The sequence below is a fragment of the Cebus imitator genome, unplaced genomic scaffold, assembly GCF_001604975.1.
Source record: "Cebus imitator isolate Cc_AM_T3 unplaced genomic scaffold, Cebus_imitator-1.0 Scaffold0, whole genome shotgun sequence".
Classification (NCBI taxonomy): Eukaryota; Metazoa; Chordata; class Mammalia; order Primates; family Cebidae; genus Cebus; species Cebus imitator.
Genome location: NW_016107315.1, coordinates 6,537,686 through 6,553,754, shown reverse-complemented (window position 1 = coordinate 6,553,754; position 16,069 = coordinate 6,537,686). Strand labels below are relative to the sequence as shown.

Genomic DNA, 16,069 nt, shown 5'->3' with positions numbered 1-16,069 from the left:
TGGTCATAGTCTCTCACCATACGTGTGTGTGTGTGTGTGTGTGTGTGTGTGTGTGTGTGTGATATACACACACACACACACACACACACACACACACACACACACACACGGTGAGAGACCATGACCAAGATAATCCTTAAGTTCTCTAAGACACCTAATGACAGTATTACAGTGAGGAACTTGAGCAGCTCAGAGACAAAGAGATGCCTAAACTCTAGCGTGCCAGATGACATACTAAAAAAGATGGTTGCAATGAAAGAGCAAAACCAGACAAATGGTGAAAAAAAGTCAAATTACATTAGTTGTCACTTAGGCAAACATATACCTCAAAACTTCCCAGAGGAGATGGGGATGTAGGGGAGAGATAATAACTAATATTAGCTAACGAATCAGAAAAATATCTCCTGATATTTCTGATTCTTTAATTTTAATTATTAGGAAGTATTGGCTAGTTTTAGTTATTAGGAAAAGAGCAGCCAGTATGAATTTGTAGGACTTCAAGTTAGTATAATAACAATGATCAGCCGGAGTAACTGTTTAAGTTGACTGAGCACGTGCTGTGGCCTGTAAATACCTCCCTAACCTCCATTGTCTCAATCTCTGTCAGATGGGTGGGCATTCAAAACAGTGATCTCACAGTTTGAATTGGTTCATCAGATTAAACACTGAGAGAGGTAGTTCACAGTATCTGAACGATCTGGGGGAATTAAAGACCATGAAAAGGCATCTTTATTAATAGATCAAGAACAGTTCAAAATAAAATGATTAGGAATGTTCTAGTAATCACTGTTTCTTGAAATGTGATATCCTATGATGGAAGGAAAGTACTTCTGAAGTAGAATGAAGAAAAGGGGAAAAGATTTTTTAAAACTTTACATATTCATGTTTAGAATGACTTAAAATGTTAAATTAACACAAAGAGAGGAAAATAACATTCTCGTGTCTTCTTAAATACACTCTGCAGCTAATACTATAAATAGAAAAAACCACCCCCAGAAAAGCTGGCAAATTCAAGAAGAAAAAGAGCTATTTTAAGGTCTCTCTCTCTCTCCTTTCAGTCTGTAGGATCAGGGTGAAGTATTTATACAAGGAAACAGGTTTTTGTTTTAAAAATCATAAATATTTCAATCTGGTAGAAATTATTGGAACAATAGTCTAAGATAAGTTCTGCAGGCAAATTAAAAACAAAATAATCAGTTCCTTAAAGAGACTTAAAAATTTGCCTTCAATCTCTGTAGTCTTTACAAGACTAAATGTCACAATGAATGGAATGAAAGAAGTCACCCTTTAGACTGGATCTGCTATTTCTATCATCCTTCTCCTGCCTGTGGATTTCTTAACCTAGAAATGCCATTCAAGCAAATAGTCATCTCCGATTGGGAGCAAAACTCTTTATACTAAATGTTCCCAATTAACTAAAAACAATACGACCATTCATGGCTTAAGAGAGCACTGGAAAAGGGCTGTCGGGGGCAAACCTTGGCTTTGGTAGCAGCTGAGGCAAGAGCAGCTGCTGCGGCTGTGGCAACATTTCCTTCGGAAATTTCATGTTCTACTTTCTTCTTCCCAGTATCACTTTCTCTTTCTTTACATGTATCAGTGAGTTCTTTGTTCTCTTCAGTCTCCTTTTCCTCTGAAAATATCAGAAAGCTTTATTACTAGTGTGCCCAGTCTTAAAAATCTTTCTCCTTACCTCCACCACATAACAAACTAGGGCTGATGTGACAAAGAGATGTTTATGCTTTTTTCTTCCTTTTAAGAGTTTTGTTGAGCCATTTCATGCATTTAGGTCTGCCTCTATTGGGGATATATTTTCAAAACAGTACACTTGTTTTCCTATCATTATGCTAAATTCTGTGTGGAGGTCCCTTGGATAGGTATAAAGGAAGATTTAGGGGAACTAAGTCTAAGACCAACATACTTGCTCGTCAGTCAATGAAATGCTCAAGGAAGTCTAAGGTCTGTAGGAAATCAGAAGCTGAGAACAGAGTACTTCTGTAAGCCTGACAAGCATGATGGGGTGCATCAGCAACTGACACAGAAAATAAAATGGCAAGTCTATTAGGTGACTTTGATCCTGTTGAGTAACTTGTTCTTCTACATACTAAAAGCACAGAGAAAAAGTGTAGCCACCAGCCTTAGTATTAGCACTTATCTGCTAAATGAAACTCAATTACATACTTATTGTTACATTAAGAAACAAACCCAAAATAAATGAGGAAATATTTCTATATAAATAACCACCTACATTTCTCCAGTGCTTTTTAGAGTTTTACATAATAATATCTAAGGAATTTCCTCAAATTACCTGATTTGGTATCCTCACTCACTTCACTATCCTGTTCCTTTTCACTATTTTTTTCATTTTCTCCATCTTGTGCTTTATCACCTTCATCCGTTTCATTTTCCACTTTTTCTGCCTGAAAGGGATACAAAACAAGAGGACAGGCAGTGAGTAAAAAAAAAAACCCAGACCTTTTTATGAGTAATTACCTTAAACTAGCAAAAGGTTCCAATATTTTTGGCAAGAAATAAGACTAGATTCAAACGTAACTTGAAGAGAAGAGCTGGAAAAGAAATAACAAATTCAGAACAATACTTTCCACCACTTCAGCACTTGAGTGCTCACAAGATAATATGTCTCCAAAGCACAGAGTCCCCGTCCTCTGCATACTCTGCTATAAAGCAAGGGTTACAATGCTCAGAGGAATGTGAGTGGAATGAACTGATACTATTTGTTGATTAAAAACAGCCTGGGGCTGGGCACAGTGGCTTACACCTGTAATCCCAGCACTTTGGGAGGCCGAGAGGGGTGGATCATCTGAGGTCAGGAGTTCAAGACCAGCCTGGCCAACGTGGTGAAACCCCGCCTCTACTAAAAACATGAAAATTAGCTGGATACGGTGGTGCATGGCTATAATTCCAGCTACTTGGGAGGGTGAGGCAGGAGAATCGCTTGAACCCAGGAAACGGAGGGTGCAGTTAGCCTAGATCATGCCACTGCATTCCAGACTGGGAGACAGACAGACACTGTCTCAAAAACAAACAAACAAAAAAACAAAGGCCCACATCTTGACCTTTGTAATGTCCTCTTCTGCCTCACCCATCGTGCATTTACATTCTCCTACGGAGCAGAGATTGAGCCACTAACATGCTGGCTACTTTGAAGCTCTTCACATACTGGCTTTAGTGTCTCTCCTCCCCAACTAGGGGGAATCTTTAATTTTCTAACCTCTATTTCAATCTTTATAGTTCTACCTACTCTTTAAAACCTACCTCAAATGTCACCTTCTCATTAATCCTTATCTAAAGATTCTTCTGCAGGCACTTAGCCCTCATAGGAAATCACTTACTACCCTGTCATTCTCTTCTGGCACAAGTATAGGACACAAACCTTATAATTCGATATTCACAAGAACTACAACTTTTGTATTCATATTCCCAACTGTGCCTGAAAAGGGCACAAAAGGATAGGGGGTGAATATACCTTACCCCATTAAATAAATGAAAAATGTCCTATATTATATCTTGTGAGAACTATACCTTACACCAGCAAAGTCCAAGTGGCTGACAGAATTATTTAAGAGTCTCTTAAGAGAAACTCAAAAACACACAGAAAACAAACCATTATGCTCTTAAAGGCATGCTATCTGTGGTTTTACTGCTGTGTTACCTTTTCAGGCTGCTGACCATCAGAATCGGCTTCCATTTTTTCCTCTTCAGCTCCTTCTATAAGTAAAAGAATAAGAACAAATAATTCAATGTGGAAAAAGGTAAAAGTTATCATTACACAGCTGTGAGTGTCTGAAATACAAATATATACAGTAAGACAGACAAATATCATAGCCATACAATTGACAAAAGAAGTCAGGCACAAAACAACACACACTGTGTACGACAAAGCTTGAAAACAGGCAAAAAATAATCTATGGTGTCAGCACTCAGAACAGTGGAAAAAGGGAATGTCCTAGGGTGCCAGTAATGCTCTGTTTCTAGGTTTGGAATTTGGAGAAATGAACGAGGCTGTCTGCTTAGGATTTTCGATTTTCTGTATGCATTAAAATAAAAAGTTTAAAAAAAGGCGAAATAAAAATAATTTATTTACATTTAACAGATGATTGACAAGTATATATGTTGACTCAGGTACTGGTGAAACGTGGTTGACCCAGCTATTCACTGAAATCTCAAGAGGATAAAATTTTGACTAGAGAGGACACAACGCAACAAGTCCAGCACAGTGTAACAGAAGCACATATCAAAAACAAATTACATGAGAAAATTGTTATTTCACATGAGAAAATTATTAATTTTCTATACTTTTAGGAATCTAATAAACTAATGTCAAAATAAGCAGCCGGATCTCATGGCTCACTCCCAACATTTTGGGAGGCTGAGGTGGCTGGATCACAAGGTGAGTTCGAGACCAGCCTGGCCAACATGGTGAATCCCTGTCTCTACTAAAAATGCAAAAAAAAAAAAAAAAAAAGAAGCCAGTCGCGGTGGTGTGCATCTATAGTCCGAGAGTCTGAAGCAGGAGAATTACTTGAACCCAGGAGACAGAGGTTGCTATGAGTGAAGATTGCGCCACTGCGCTATAGCTTGGGAGACAGAGCGAGGCTACATCTATGAACAAACAAAAAACCGATATAAGCAAAAACTCAGAATGGCAGGGAAGAAACAAAGACAAACATCATAATAAAGGATTTGAATACACTTCTCAATAAGATATAGAACAAATATGAACACAGAAAGATGGTACAAATGTACACATGCTGAATTCTACATCCACCAAATTAGGGATTAATGCACATTAATTTCAAGCTCTCACACATTTTAAAAATAGTGATCACAAATTAGGTCACAAAGTGAGTTCTCACGCATTTCAAACAACCACTGCCATACAGCTCAATTTCTCCAACTACAACGTAATAAAAGTAGATATTTAAAATATAAAAATAAACTTCTCTATGCTTGGAAACTTAATTGTGGGAGGCAAAAGTAGTAATTACAGAGAATGCAAAGCCTTAGGCTTAAATTAGGAAAGAAATAAAGGCTCAAAGTGGATATGCTCTATGTCCTTTAATAGATAGTAGAAAAAGAAAACAATATAGAAGGTAGGTAGGAAAAAAAGAAGATAGGAAAAAAATACACTAGGGATTTAGAAAAATATACGACAGAATTAATATTCCCAAACGTTGGTTCTTTCAAATGATGAATAAAAATGGTAAATGTAACTGATCAAAAAAGAGAGAGATGGTATAAAAACACTATAAGAGGAATGGAAGAAAGAACATGACAGAGCAAAGTCAAAAAGGAAGTGGTAATATATTCTGAAAAACTTTATTCCAAGTAAAATTTTAAAATTAGATCAAATGAGAAAATTACTAAAAAAAAAATTTTTTTATCAAACTGATTCCAGAAGAAAAAGAAGTTCTGAACTGTCTTTATATTAGTTAGAAAAATGGAAACAACTATAAAACTTAAAAATACACAGGTCCAGATGTTTTATTCTGGGAAAGTCTACTAAACTCTTAGAAAAAAGATGATTACAATCTTATATAATCTTTCCTAGAGAATAGAAAAAGAGGCCAGGTGAGGTGGCTCATGGCTGTAATCCAAGCACTTTGGAGGTCAAGGAGGGCGGATCACCTGAGGTCGGGAGTTCAAGACCCGCCTGACCAACATGGTAAAATCCCGTCTTTAAAAAAAAAAAAAGAGAGAGAGAGAGAGAGAGAATAGAAAAAGAAGGAATACTCCCACGTTAGTCTATGATACCAGTATAACCTTGATTCACAAATCAAATAGTGACAATGGATAAGAAATATCAGAGGGCACTAGGCTAAATCTCATTTGTAATCACAAATGAAAAACTAAGCAAATTATATGAAAACAGAATAGAGCAATATATTAAAAAAGAATATCTATACTAGACAGAGTAATATGTCAGTAACAGAAGAATGACTTAACATTAGTTACTCTACAAACTTATTTAATTACATGCATAGAAAAGTGTCTGATAAAACTCAGTATAAGCTCCTGGAAAACCAAGGCTACAAGGAAGGTTCCTGATCTCCAAAAGCCTGTTCTCAAAAATCCTACAACAAATATCATTCTGCACTGACAGATGCCAACAGTATTCTCTATAAAATTAAGAGCAAGACAAGAATACCAATATTACTGTTTCCCTTCAATATTGTCACACAGGCCAAAGCCAACACAGTCAATTAAGAAAAAGAAATTAGGCTGGCCGGAGTGGCTCATGCCTGTAAGTCCAGCACTTTGGGAGACCAAGGTGGGTGAGAATCACTTGAGTCAAGTAGTTAGAGACCAGCCTAGGCAACGCTGCGAAACCTTATGTCTACAAAGTATACAGAAACTAGCCAAACGTGATGATGAGGACCTGTAGTCTCTACTACTCAGGAAGCTGAGCGAGGAAGATTGCCTGAGCCTGGGAGTTGACCAAGGCTGAAGTGAGCTAAGGCCTTGCCACTGCACTCCAGCCTGGACAACAGAGCGATACCCTGTTTCAAAGGAAAAAAGAAGAAAATTAAAGGAAAGCTGAAAAGAAAATGGTTAAACTTTGCAGAGAGTAAAACTGTCTACAAACAAAAATCTGCAGAAAACTTATTAGAAATAATGACAGGGTTTAGAAAGGCAGTGAGCTATAAAACTACCATATAAAACCAACTGCATTTTGATATGTTAACCACAAATAAAAATTCTAGATAGACACCTGAAAAAATAAAATTTGAATGATATCTTAAACAAGACACAAAAAGCACTTAGGATAAAAGATAAACAACACTTTAAAAAATTACTTTTATATATTTTTAAGAGAAATGTTCTCCCTCTGTAATGCAGGTTGGAGTGCAGTGGCAAGATCATAGCTCACTGCAGCCTCCATCTCCTGGGCTCAACTCATCCACCCACCTCAGCCTCTTGAGTAGCCGGGATTACAGACGTACGCCACTGTGTCTCACTGGTTTTATTTTCTGATAGAGATGGAGATTTTGCTATGATGCATAGGCTGGTCTTAACTCCTATCCCTAAGCGATCCAACCACTTCTGCCTCCCAAAGTGCTGGGACTGCAGGTGTGAGCTATTGCATCCATCCCTGAAATGTATAACTATTAAAATCGAGGACTTCTCCTCTCTATTAAAAGACTCCAAAAGAAAAGAAACAAGCAACAAAATGGAAGAAAACATGTAGTACAGTAACTTGTAAAAGATTAGTACATAAGATCAAATCTATAAAGAAAAAGACAAATATTATACAAAAGTAACTAAGTCAAGAATAATTGCTTTACAAAAGTACATACGACCAATAAACATAAGAAAAGATGGGTTTGCCCAGTGCAGTGGCTCAGATCTATAATTCCAGCAGTTTCAGAGGCCAAGGTGGGTAGATCACCTGAGGTCACGAGTTCGAGACCAGCCTGGCCAACATGGGGAAAACCCCATCTCTACTAAAAATACAAAAATTAGCCAGGTGTGGTGGTATACACTATTAATCCCAGCTACTCAGTAGGCTGAGGCAGGAGAATGGCTTGAACCCAGGAGGCAGAGGTTGCAGTGTGCTGAGATCATGCCACTGCACTCCAGCCTAGGTGGCAGGATTTTGTGACTCTGTCACCAAAAAAAAAAAAAAAAAAGAGAGAGAGAGAGATATGGAATATAAGACCAAAATGAAATGTCATTTTACGCCTGCCAGATCAGCAGAATCTAATACCAGGAAGCACTGGATCAAGTGTTGCTGTCTGAAATGTAAAATAGCACACACACTTTGGGGAAAAAACTGAAATTTCTAGGTCAGGGGTGGTAGCTCATGCTTATAATCCCAGCAGTTTGGGAGGTCAAGGCAGGAGGATCAACTTGAGTCCAGGAGTTTGAGACTAGCCTAGGTAACGTAGTGAGACTCCATCTCTACCAAAAAAAAAGCCAATCAGCCAGGCATGATGAGGCACACCTAATAGTCCCAGCTGCTCAGGAGGACTGCTAAGCCTGGGAAGTCAAGGCTGCAGAGAGCTGTGATCACACCATTATACTTCAGTTTGGGTGACAGAGTGAGGGCCTATCTGAAAGCAAGCAAGCAAACAAACAAACAAAAACTGGAACTTCCTAAAATGTTGTTACCCATAAAACCAGTCCATAACAAAATAAGGAGCAAGAAGTGTTCAAAGATCAATATTCAAGAATGTTCAATATTCTTCCTTCACTGACAAATTCATCTGATGAAAAAGTGACAAATGATACAGACAGCAAACTTAGTGATGCAAGCTCCTTATCCTGACGTGTTGGCTGGTCAACCAACCACACTGCATCTAAGAGAAATCCCGTATATGTGTAACGTGAGGTGTACACAAGGCAGTACATACATGTGTAACACAGAAACCACAGGATAATCCAAACTGCTTATTCAATAATAAAATGGATAATTAAACTGGATTAGAATCACACACAAGAGGATTTCACAGTAGTGAAAATACATCTAAAAAACATAATATGGAGTGAACAAAAGAGAAAAAAGCAAGTCTCAGAAGTCTGACATGGTAATTTAGAGGTCCAAGAAAAAAATACAGTCTGAATATACCATGTTTTATAAACCTTAAAAACAAACAAAATTACATGTCACATAGTGCTTAAGTACATTTATGTTTATGATGAAAGTTATTTTCACAGTATTTAGAATGATTTAAAATTCAAGATGCTTAGTGCTAGGAAAGGGAAAGTAAAAGAATATATGGGAGGAACAGACTGATTCAATTATTGGTAATGTTCTAATTCTTACTTCAAATGAAATCCATAACCTCTGTTAAGACACACTGTAATATAAGAAAGAGAGCTGAACAAAAAACTAAACAACTAAATGCAGACAGGGTTACAAAAAAGCCCCAAATGCCAGGCATGGGTGGCTCACACCTGTAATCCCAGCACTGTGGAAGGCTGATGTGGAAGGATTGAGGCCAGCAATCCAAGACCAGCCAAAGCAATAAAGTGAGACTCCATCTCTTAAAAAAATAAATAAATAAAAATAAAAATTAGCTGGGCATGGTGACGCATACCTGTGGTCCTGGCTACCTGAGAGGCTGCGGAGAAAGGACTGCTTGAGCCCAGAAGTCCAGGGCTACAGTGAGCAATCATCTCCAATGCTCTCCAGCCTAGGTGACAGAGGGAGACCTTATCTCTAAACAAATAAAAATTAAGGCTGGGCGCAGTGGCTCATGCCTATAATGCCAGTAATTTGGGAGGCGGAGGCAGGAAGACAGCTTGAGGCCAAGAGTTCTAGACCAACCTGGTCAATATAGTAAAAGCCCATCTCTACACAGAAAAAAATTGAAATAAAAATGAAATTAGCTGAGCACAGTTGTACACACCTGTAGTCCCAGGTACCTGAGAGGATGAAGCAGAAGGATCACGTGAGCCCAGGTATTTGAGGCTGCAATGAGCTATGATCGTACCTCTGCACTCCCTCCTGGGTGACAGAATAAGACATGGTTTCAAAATAATATGATGCAGTCTTTCTCTATCACCCAGGCTGGAGTGCAGTGGCATACTCCCCACTTAATGTAACCTTTGCCTCCCAGGTTCAAGCGATTCTCCTGCCTTAGCCTCCCTAGTCGCTGGGATTACAGGTGTCCGCCACCACACCTGGTTAATTATTGTATTTTTAGTAGAGATGGGGTTTCAGCATGTTGGCCAGGGTGGTCTCAAACTCTTGACCGCAAGTGATCTGCCAACCTTGGCTTCCCAAAGTGATGGGATTACAGGTATGAACCACTGTGCCTGGCCAAAAATAACTTTTTTAAAAAATAATAATTTAAAATGGTTGGTTTTATGCAAATAGAAAATAAGGAAGGAAAACTAATTTCGGTATTTCTCAGTGTCTTTATTAACTGTATCATCCTCTTGGTATTCCATGAAATGGCAACCCAATCTTGACTTTCTTCAATTTCTCACCTTCCAATAGCAATTAGTCAATAATTCCTATCAACTCTATCAATGAAAATATCTCAGGCTGGGCATGGTGGTTCACTAGAGGCTAGGAGTTCAAGAACAGCCTGGGCAACAAAGTGAGACCCTGTCTCTACAAAAAAATCAGCTGGGGCTGGGTACAAAACCTTGTAATCCCAGCACTTTGGGAGGCCGAGGCGGGCAGATCATGAGGTCAGGAGATCAAAACCATCTTGGTTAACATGGTGAAGCCACATCTCTATTAAAAATACAAAAAATTAGCCAGGCATGGTGGCAGGCACCTGTAATCCCAGCTACTCAGGAGGCGAAGGCAGGAGAATTGCTTGAACCCAGGAGGCAGAGGTTGCAGTGAGCCAAGATTGTGCCATTGTACTCCAGTCTGGACAACAAAGCAACACTCCTTCTCAAAAAAAAAAAAAAAAAAGTAGATGGGCGTGGTGGCACATACCTATAGTCCCAGCTACACAAGAGGCTGAGACAGAAGGTTGCTTGATCCCAGAAGGTCAAGCCTGCACTGAGCTGTGTTCATGCCACTGCACTTTAGCCTGGGCAACAGAGCAAGACCCTGTCTCAAAAAATGGGGGGGGAAAAAAAAAATTCAAATATGCACCACCACACTGAGTATGAGCAGACATAAGATGATTATAAAGGTTGAACCTTCTTAAAATGAATAAATAAAATTGAAGTTAACTAAAACTAAAACTAAAACTAAATTGACAGTATTCCTAGGCTACCTGGGAGGCTGAGAAGGCAGGAGGATGGCTTGGGCCTAGGAGTTTGAGGCAATGATTGTGCCACTGCCCTCCACACTGGGTGACAGAATAAGACCTTGTTTACTAAAAACAAACAAAATCCCCAAACTTCACATTATTTTTAAAATTTCTTTCTAATCTCATGACAGATTATGTACAAATTACTTGTAGATAAATATGCATTAAGTCACCTTGGCTGAGTCGGCTTAGAGACTGAGTAAGTATACTGTGGGAGAAATGCAATATGATTTCTTTTCTTGCAAAGATATCTGCTTTTGAAATGACTACCCACCATCTGTAGGTCCACATGCCAAAAGGATGACACCTACTTTCTCTATTGGTAAGGCAAGCCAAGTTTGATATCAACTCTTTAATTAGCTATGATTCCAAGATGAACAGTTATATAATATTAGTATTTATTTAGAAGATAATGGTAGAGACAGACTCTCTATAAGTGAAGAAATACAGAGACAATGCTCAGGCATTTGTTTTTGTTTTTTAAGATGGTGTACAACTATGTTGCTCAGGTCCACCTGGCTCACACTTTTAAGGCAATGTCTGTTAAGGATTTAATGGTAGGACCAAGTGGGGTGGCTCACACTTGTAACCCCAGCACTTTGGGAGGCCAAGGTATGAGGACCACTTGAGTCCCAGGAGTTCAAAAACAGCCTGGGCAACAGAGCAAGACCCTGTCTTTAAAAAAAATAAAGAATTTAATTGTATGTTGTGAATTTCTCAAGATGCTATGTGGCAGAGTATGTAAACCAATTTCTGGCTGGACATGGTAGCTCATAAATTCTAACACTTTGGGCAGCCGAGGCCGGCGGCGGATCACAAAGTCAGGAGTTAAAGACCAGCCTGGCTAACATGGTGAAACCCCATCTCTACTTAAAAAATACAAAAATTAGCTGGACATGGTGGTACATTCCTGTAATCCCAGCTACTCAGGAGGCTGAGACAGGAGAATTGCTTGAACTCAGACCCGGGAGGCAGAGGTTGCAGTGAGCTGAGATCACGCCACTGCACTCCAGACTGGGCTACAGAGCGAGACTCTGTCTCAAAAACAAAAAAAAAAAGGAAGTTCTATTCTACAAAATATATTTTTTAAAAATCTGCTATTAGATGTTGTCTTGAAAAAAGAAAAAAAAAAAACCTCTCTTTGGTCTAAATCATAAAACATTAGGAGGTCACAGCCTCTCCATGTATCTCATGTCATTTTGTTGGTGTTGATCAATGAGCAGATTAAAAATCTTTCCCCACAAAGGTGTGATCTGTCCCATCTTCAGAGTTAAAGAGGATTAAACAACTTAAACAAGAAGGCATATAACTTAAACTAGTGGGTCATGCGCCAAAAGCATTCTAGTGATAACATGATTAGCAAAAATAGCATGATGTCTAGTAACTATTTCCTAATGGGTTGAAGGAACTGGGAAAGGCATGTTGGAGAAGAGAACTAAATATTTACCAAGCAGCTGCCTTTAATCTAATAAAAGTGAGTAATAATCATGAAGTACAACTATTTGGCAGGAACCACCCTCCATTTTCTGCACTTCATTTGTAAACTGCCAGCAGTTATTTTCTAAAACAGACTGAACCATGCTACTTCTATTTTCTGATGATTTCCCAGGGTTTGCAAGGTAACAACCCTTCAAAATCAGTCCCATAGCCATCTCCAGAGCTGCATGCACTTGACCAGAGTACCTGCTCCCCACATACCTCTTGGCATTCATTCCAGAAAATGCCACCTACATTCATTCTTTTTTCTCCTTTTTTCCTGTATAGAAGGTCACATCCTTTGTGAAGCCTTCCCTAACGGACTCAAGCAAAACTAACTGTGTTTCTTCTGCATGAGCCTCTACTTAAAGCCAAAACTATTTTCATAATAACACTAAGACGTTATTTGCCGTTTCATTCTCATTCTCACACAAATTTGGAGTCTGACACTTTAGAGGCTGCATGATACACAATGAAATGATCAGTGACACAATGAAAAGAATGTGCAGTCATGAGTTCTTTCAAAAGTTCCTCAGTCTTGATTTATATTACAGATAGTACCTGATATAATGATTTGACTTATGGTATTTCAACTTTACAATGATGCAAAAGCAATATGCATTTAACTGAAACCATAATCTGAATACCCATACAATCATTCTGCTTTTCATTTTTGATGTAGTATTCAATAAATTATACGAGATATTCAATACTTTAGTAAGCTCTGTGTTACATGATTTTGACCAACCGTAGGCTAATGTAGATGTTCTGAGCATGTTTAAGGTAGGCTAGGCTAAGTTATGTTTGGTAGGTTAGGCGTATTAAACACATTTCAAGTATTTTGAACTTATAAAGGGTTTAGTAGTATGTAACCCCATTGAAAGCCAAGAACCATCTGTATAGCAAATATCAATAGGCATAGTCCACATAAGTTGAAGCATCTGGGGTTCTCCTAGATTATTTTTTAAGTGTATAAAGGAGTCCTTAGACCAAAAACTTTGAGAATGTACAGTTTCATAGATTCTGTCTTGTCAATGAAGAATAGAATGAAGCACACATGGTAGGAACCCAGTTAATACTTCCATGAGACTGATCACATCATTCCCTGTATTTAACTGCAACGGTTCCATAAAGCCAGCAATACACAGACCAAGCTCACAAGTATTAGCATCACAATCCCTATAACCTAGCTACAACCTATCTTTGTAGGCTATTCTTTCCATGTCCTTATTTGAACTTTGTTTTGTGGCCAATCTAATTTATTCCCCATCCTTTGAATAACTTGCCACTTCTGTTTCTGCAACTTCATTCACATTGTTCCACAGAATTGAATACTTTCTTGAATCTGTTCAGTGACCTTCTTTTATTTTTTCGGAGACAGAGTCTCACTCTGTTGCCCAGGCTGGAATACAGTGGAGCAAACTTGGTTCACTGCAGCTTTTGCCTCCTGGGTTCAAGTGATTCTTGTGCCTCAGACTCCCAAGGGGCTGAGATTGCAGGGATGCGCCACCACACCCGGCTAATTTTTGTATTTTTAGTAGAGACAGGATTTCACCATGTTGCCCAGGCTGGTCTTAAACCCCTGACCTCAGATGATCTGTCAACCTCAGATGATCTGTCTGCCTCAGCCTCCAAAAGTGCTGGGATTACAGGCATGAGCCACCATGCCCGGCCTTCTAAACCTCTTTTTCTATGTTCAGCTCAAATACTACTTTCTTTGCGAAGCATTCCTCCATCAAAAATTACATGTCCCTTTGTAAGAATCCACTTTTTTATTTTTTTAAGAGACAGAGTCTTGTTCTTTCACCCAGGCTGCAGTACAGTGGCACAATTAGACCTCACTACAGCCTCTAACTTCTGAGCTCAAGCAATCCTCTAGTCTTTGTCTCCAAAGTAGCTGGGACGACAGGTGTGCATCACAATATCTGGCTAGCTTTTTTTTTCTTTTTTTGTAGAGATGAGTTCTCACTATAATATATTGCCCAGACTAGTCTCACACTCCTGAGCTCAAGCAATTCTCCCGCCTTGCCTTCCCAAAATTGTGGGATTACAGTCGTAAGCCACCATACCTGGCTCCTGTGTGATAATTCTTAAAGCCCTTCCTATGTAGAGTCCTCCTTGAACAAACAATACTATACTTCATACTATTGCCAACGCCCCAAATGCTGAAATTATTTTTTTCATGTACGTGTAGCACAAAAAATAGCCTCAATTAGTAGAGGTTATTAAATGTATGCCACATGTCATGACTTGCCCACAGCAAGAGGTATATATCAAATATCTAAATTGCCTGATTTGAAGAAACAATTTCCCAAAGGTAGACAGTTATATTTTATAATGAAAGCCAATTTCTTCCTGAAAATATACATTCTACTACCTAATAAATATGAGCCATTAGAAAAGTCACATAACTCCTAGTCAGTCCTTAGAAATTAAATGTTCAATTATGAGCTACTCAAAAGTTTATGTCTGTATTTCAATATGTTTTTAAATATATTTGAAAGAGGCTTTTAAATATAAAAAAGAAAGAGAAGCCCATTCTACATGATGTAAGTCTGATGTTCAAATATGGTTCCACATTTTTCTTACATGCACTGGCCTAGGGTGTTTTCACACATAGTGCTTTAGAAGTGCCTGACTTTAAAAATAATATTATGGAAATCCTCATGGTGAGAAGAGTGAGGCTACTTATAAGATATGAATAGTATATGAGGCAAAAATTCTAACAGTCATTTCTGGGCTATACATTTTTAGACAGTTACTTCTTAACTATTACTTATTGTTAGGATTATCTTAATTAATGGTCTGGGCTAGAGACTAGTCCTTAACCTTCTTAAAAACTAGGAATGATTAGTTGGATTCTTTCACACAGAGCAGTGACAACTGGCTCAAGATATACTCATGGGAAACCTGTATTCCACATATTGTTAAGGAGCTCGGTAGACAATCTACTGATTGACTTATTTTAAAAAAGAGAAAAAGAAAAAAACTGATTATTCTATTTGTGATTAATTTTCACCAAAAGCCATCAACTTGTAAGGGAAACACTTCAATTAACTTATTTCGTCAAAATCTGTCTAAACTAGAATTGAGATGCAGACTGTAAATCCACTCAGTAGCAATAGAAATGAAACTAATACTTAAGATCAGGAATTATAAATGAGGGTTACAATAAAAGGTTTTTGACAGACCCTTGACTAGCCCTTGAATGTACAAGTACATTTCAACTCTCTTGATGGAAAGGGCTGGTGTCCTACAAAGAAACTAAGATTCACTGTATTAAATAACTGATAGAGGAAAATGTCCTTATCCTTAGGAAATACAAGGTGGACCACTTAGGGTACACAGAAGGATCATGTCTTCAACTTACTTTGAAATAATTCAAGAAAAAGAAAATAATAAAAAACATTTACTTAGATGGCTAAATATGGAAAAGCTGAACCTAACTGGTAGGTATACAAGATTTCACTATGCTATCCTACCAATCAATCAGTATGTTTGCTATAAGTAAACAAGTTATCAGATAGGTAAAAAAAATTTACCTGTAATCCTAGTAAAACATAAGCATAAAATGTGGCCTTACGTTGAGCGCGGTAGCTCATGTCTATAATCCCAGCACTTTGAGAGGCTGAGGTGTGATGATGGCTTGAGCTCAGGAGTTTGAGACTAGTCTAAGCAACACAGTGAGACCCTCTCTCTACAGTAACTGAAACAATTATCCAGGGATGGTGGTGCACACCTGTAGTACTAGCAGAAGTGGGGGAATCACTTGAGCCCAGGAAGTCAAAGCTGTAGTGAGTCATGATCATGCCGCTGTATCAAGCCTGAGTGACATGGCAAGACTCTGTCTC

General features: G+C 38.4%; 1 protein-coding gene across 1 annotated transcript in view; it reads right to left on the bottom strand.

Annotated features, from left to right (window-relative positions):
• Positions 1-16,069, bottom strand: part of SMARCC1 (SWI/SNF related, matrix associated, actin dependent regulator of chromatin subfamily c member 1) — a 207,675-nt gene that overhangs the window by 50,747 nt on the left and 140,859 nt on the right. The window contains exons 21-23 of the mRNA XM_017530009.2: positions 3,674-3,729; positions 2,309-2,420; positions 1,479-1,633 (exon numbers count right to left, since the gene is read on the bottom strand). Coding sequence (XP_017385498.1) covers positions 1,479-1,633; positions 2,309-2,420; positions 3,674-3,729 — 323 coding nt within the window. The remainder of the gene's footprint in view (positions 1-1,478; positions 1,634-2,308; positions 2,421-3,673; positions 3,730-16,069) is intronic.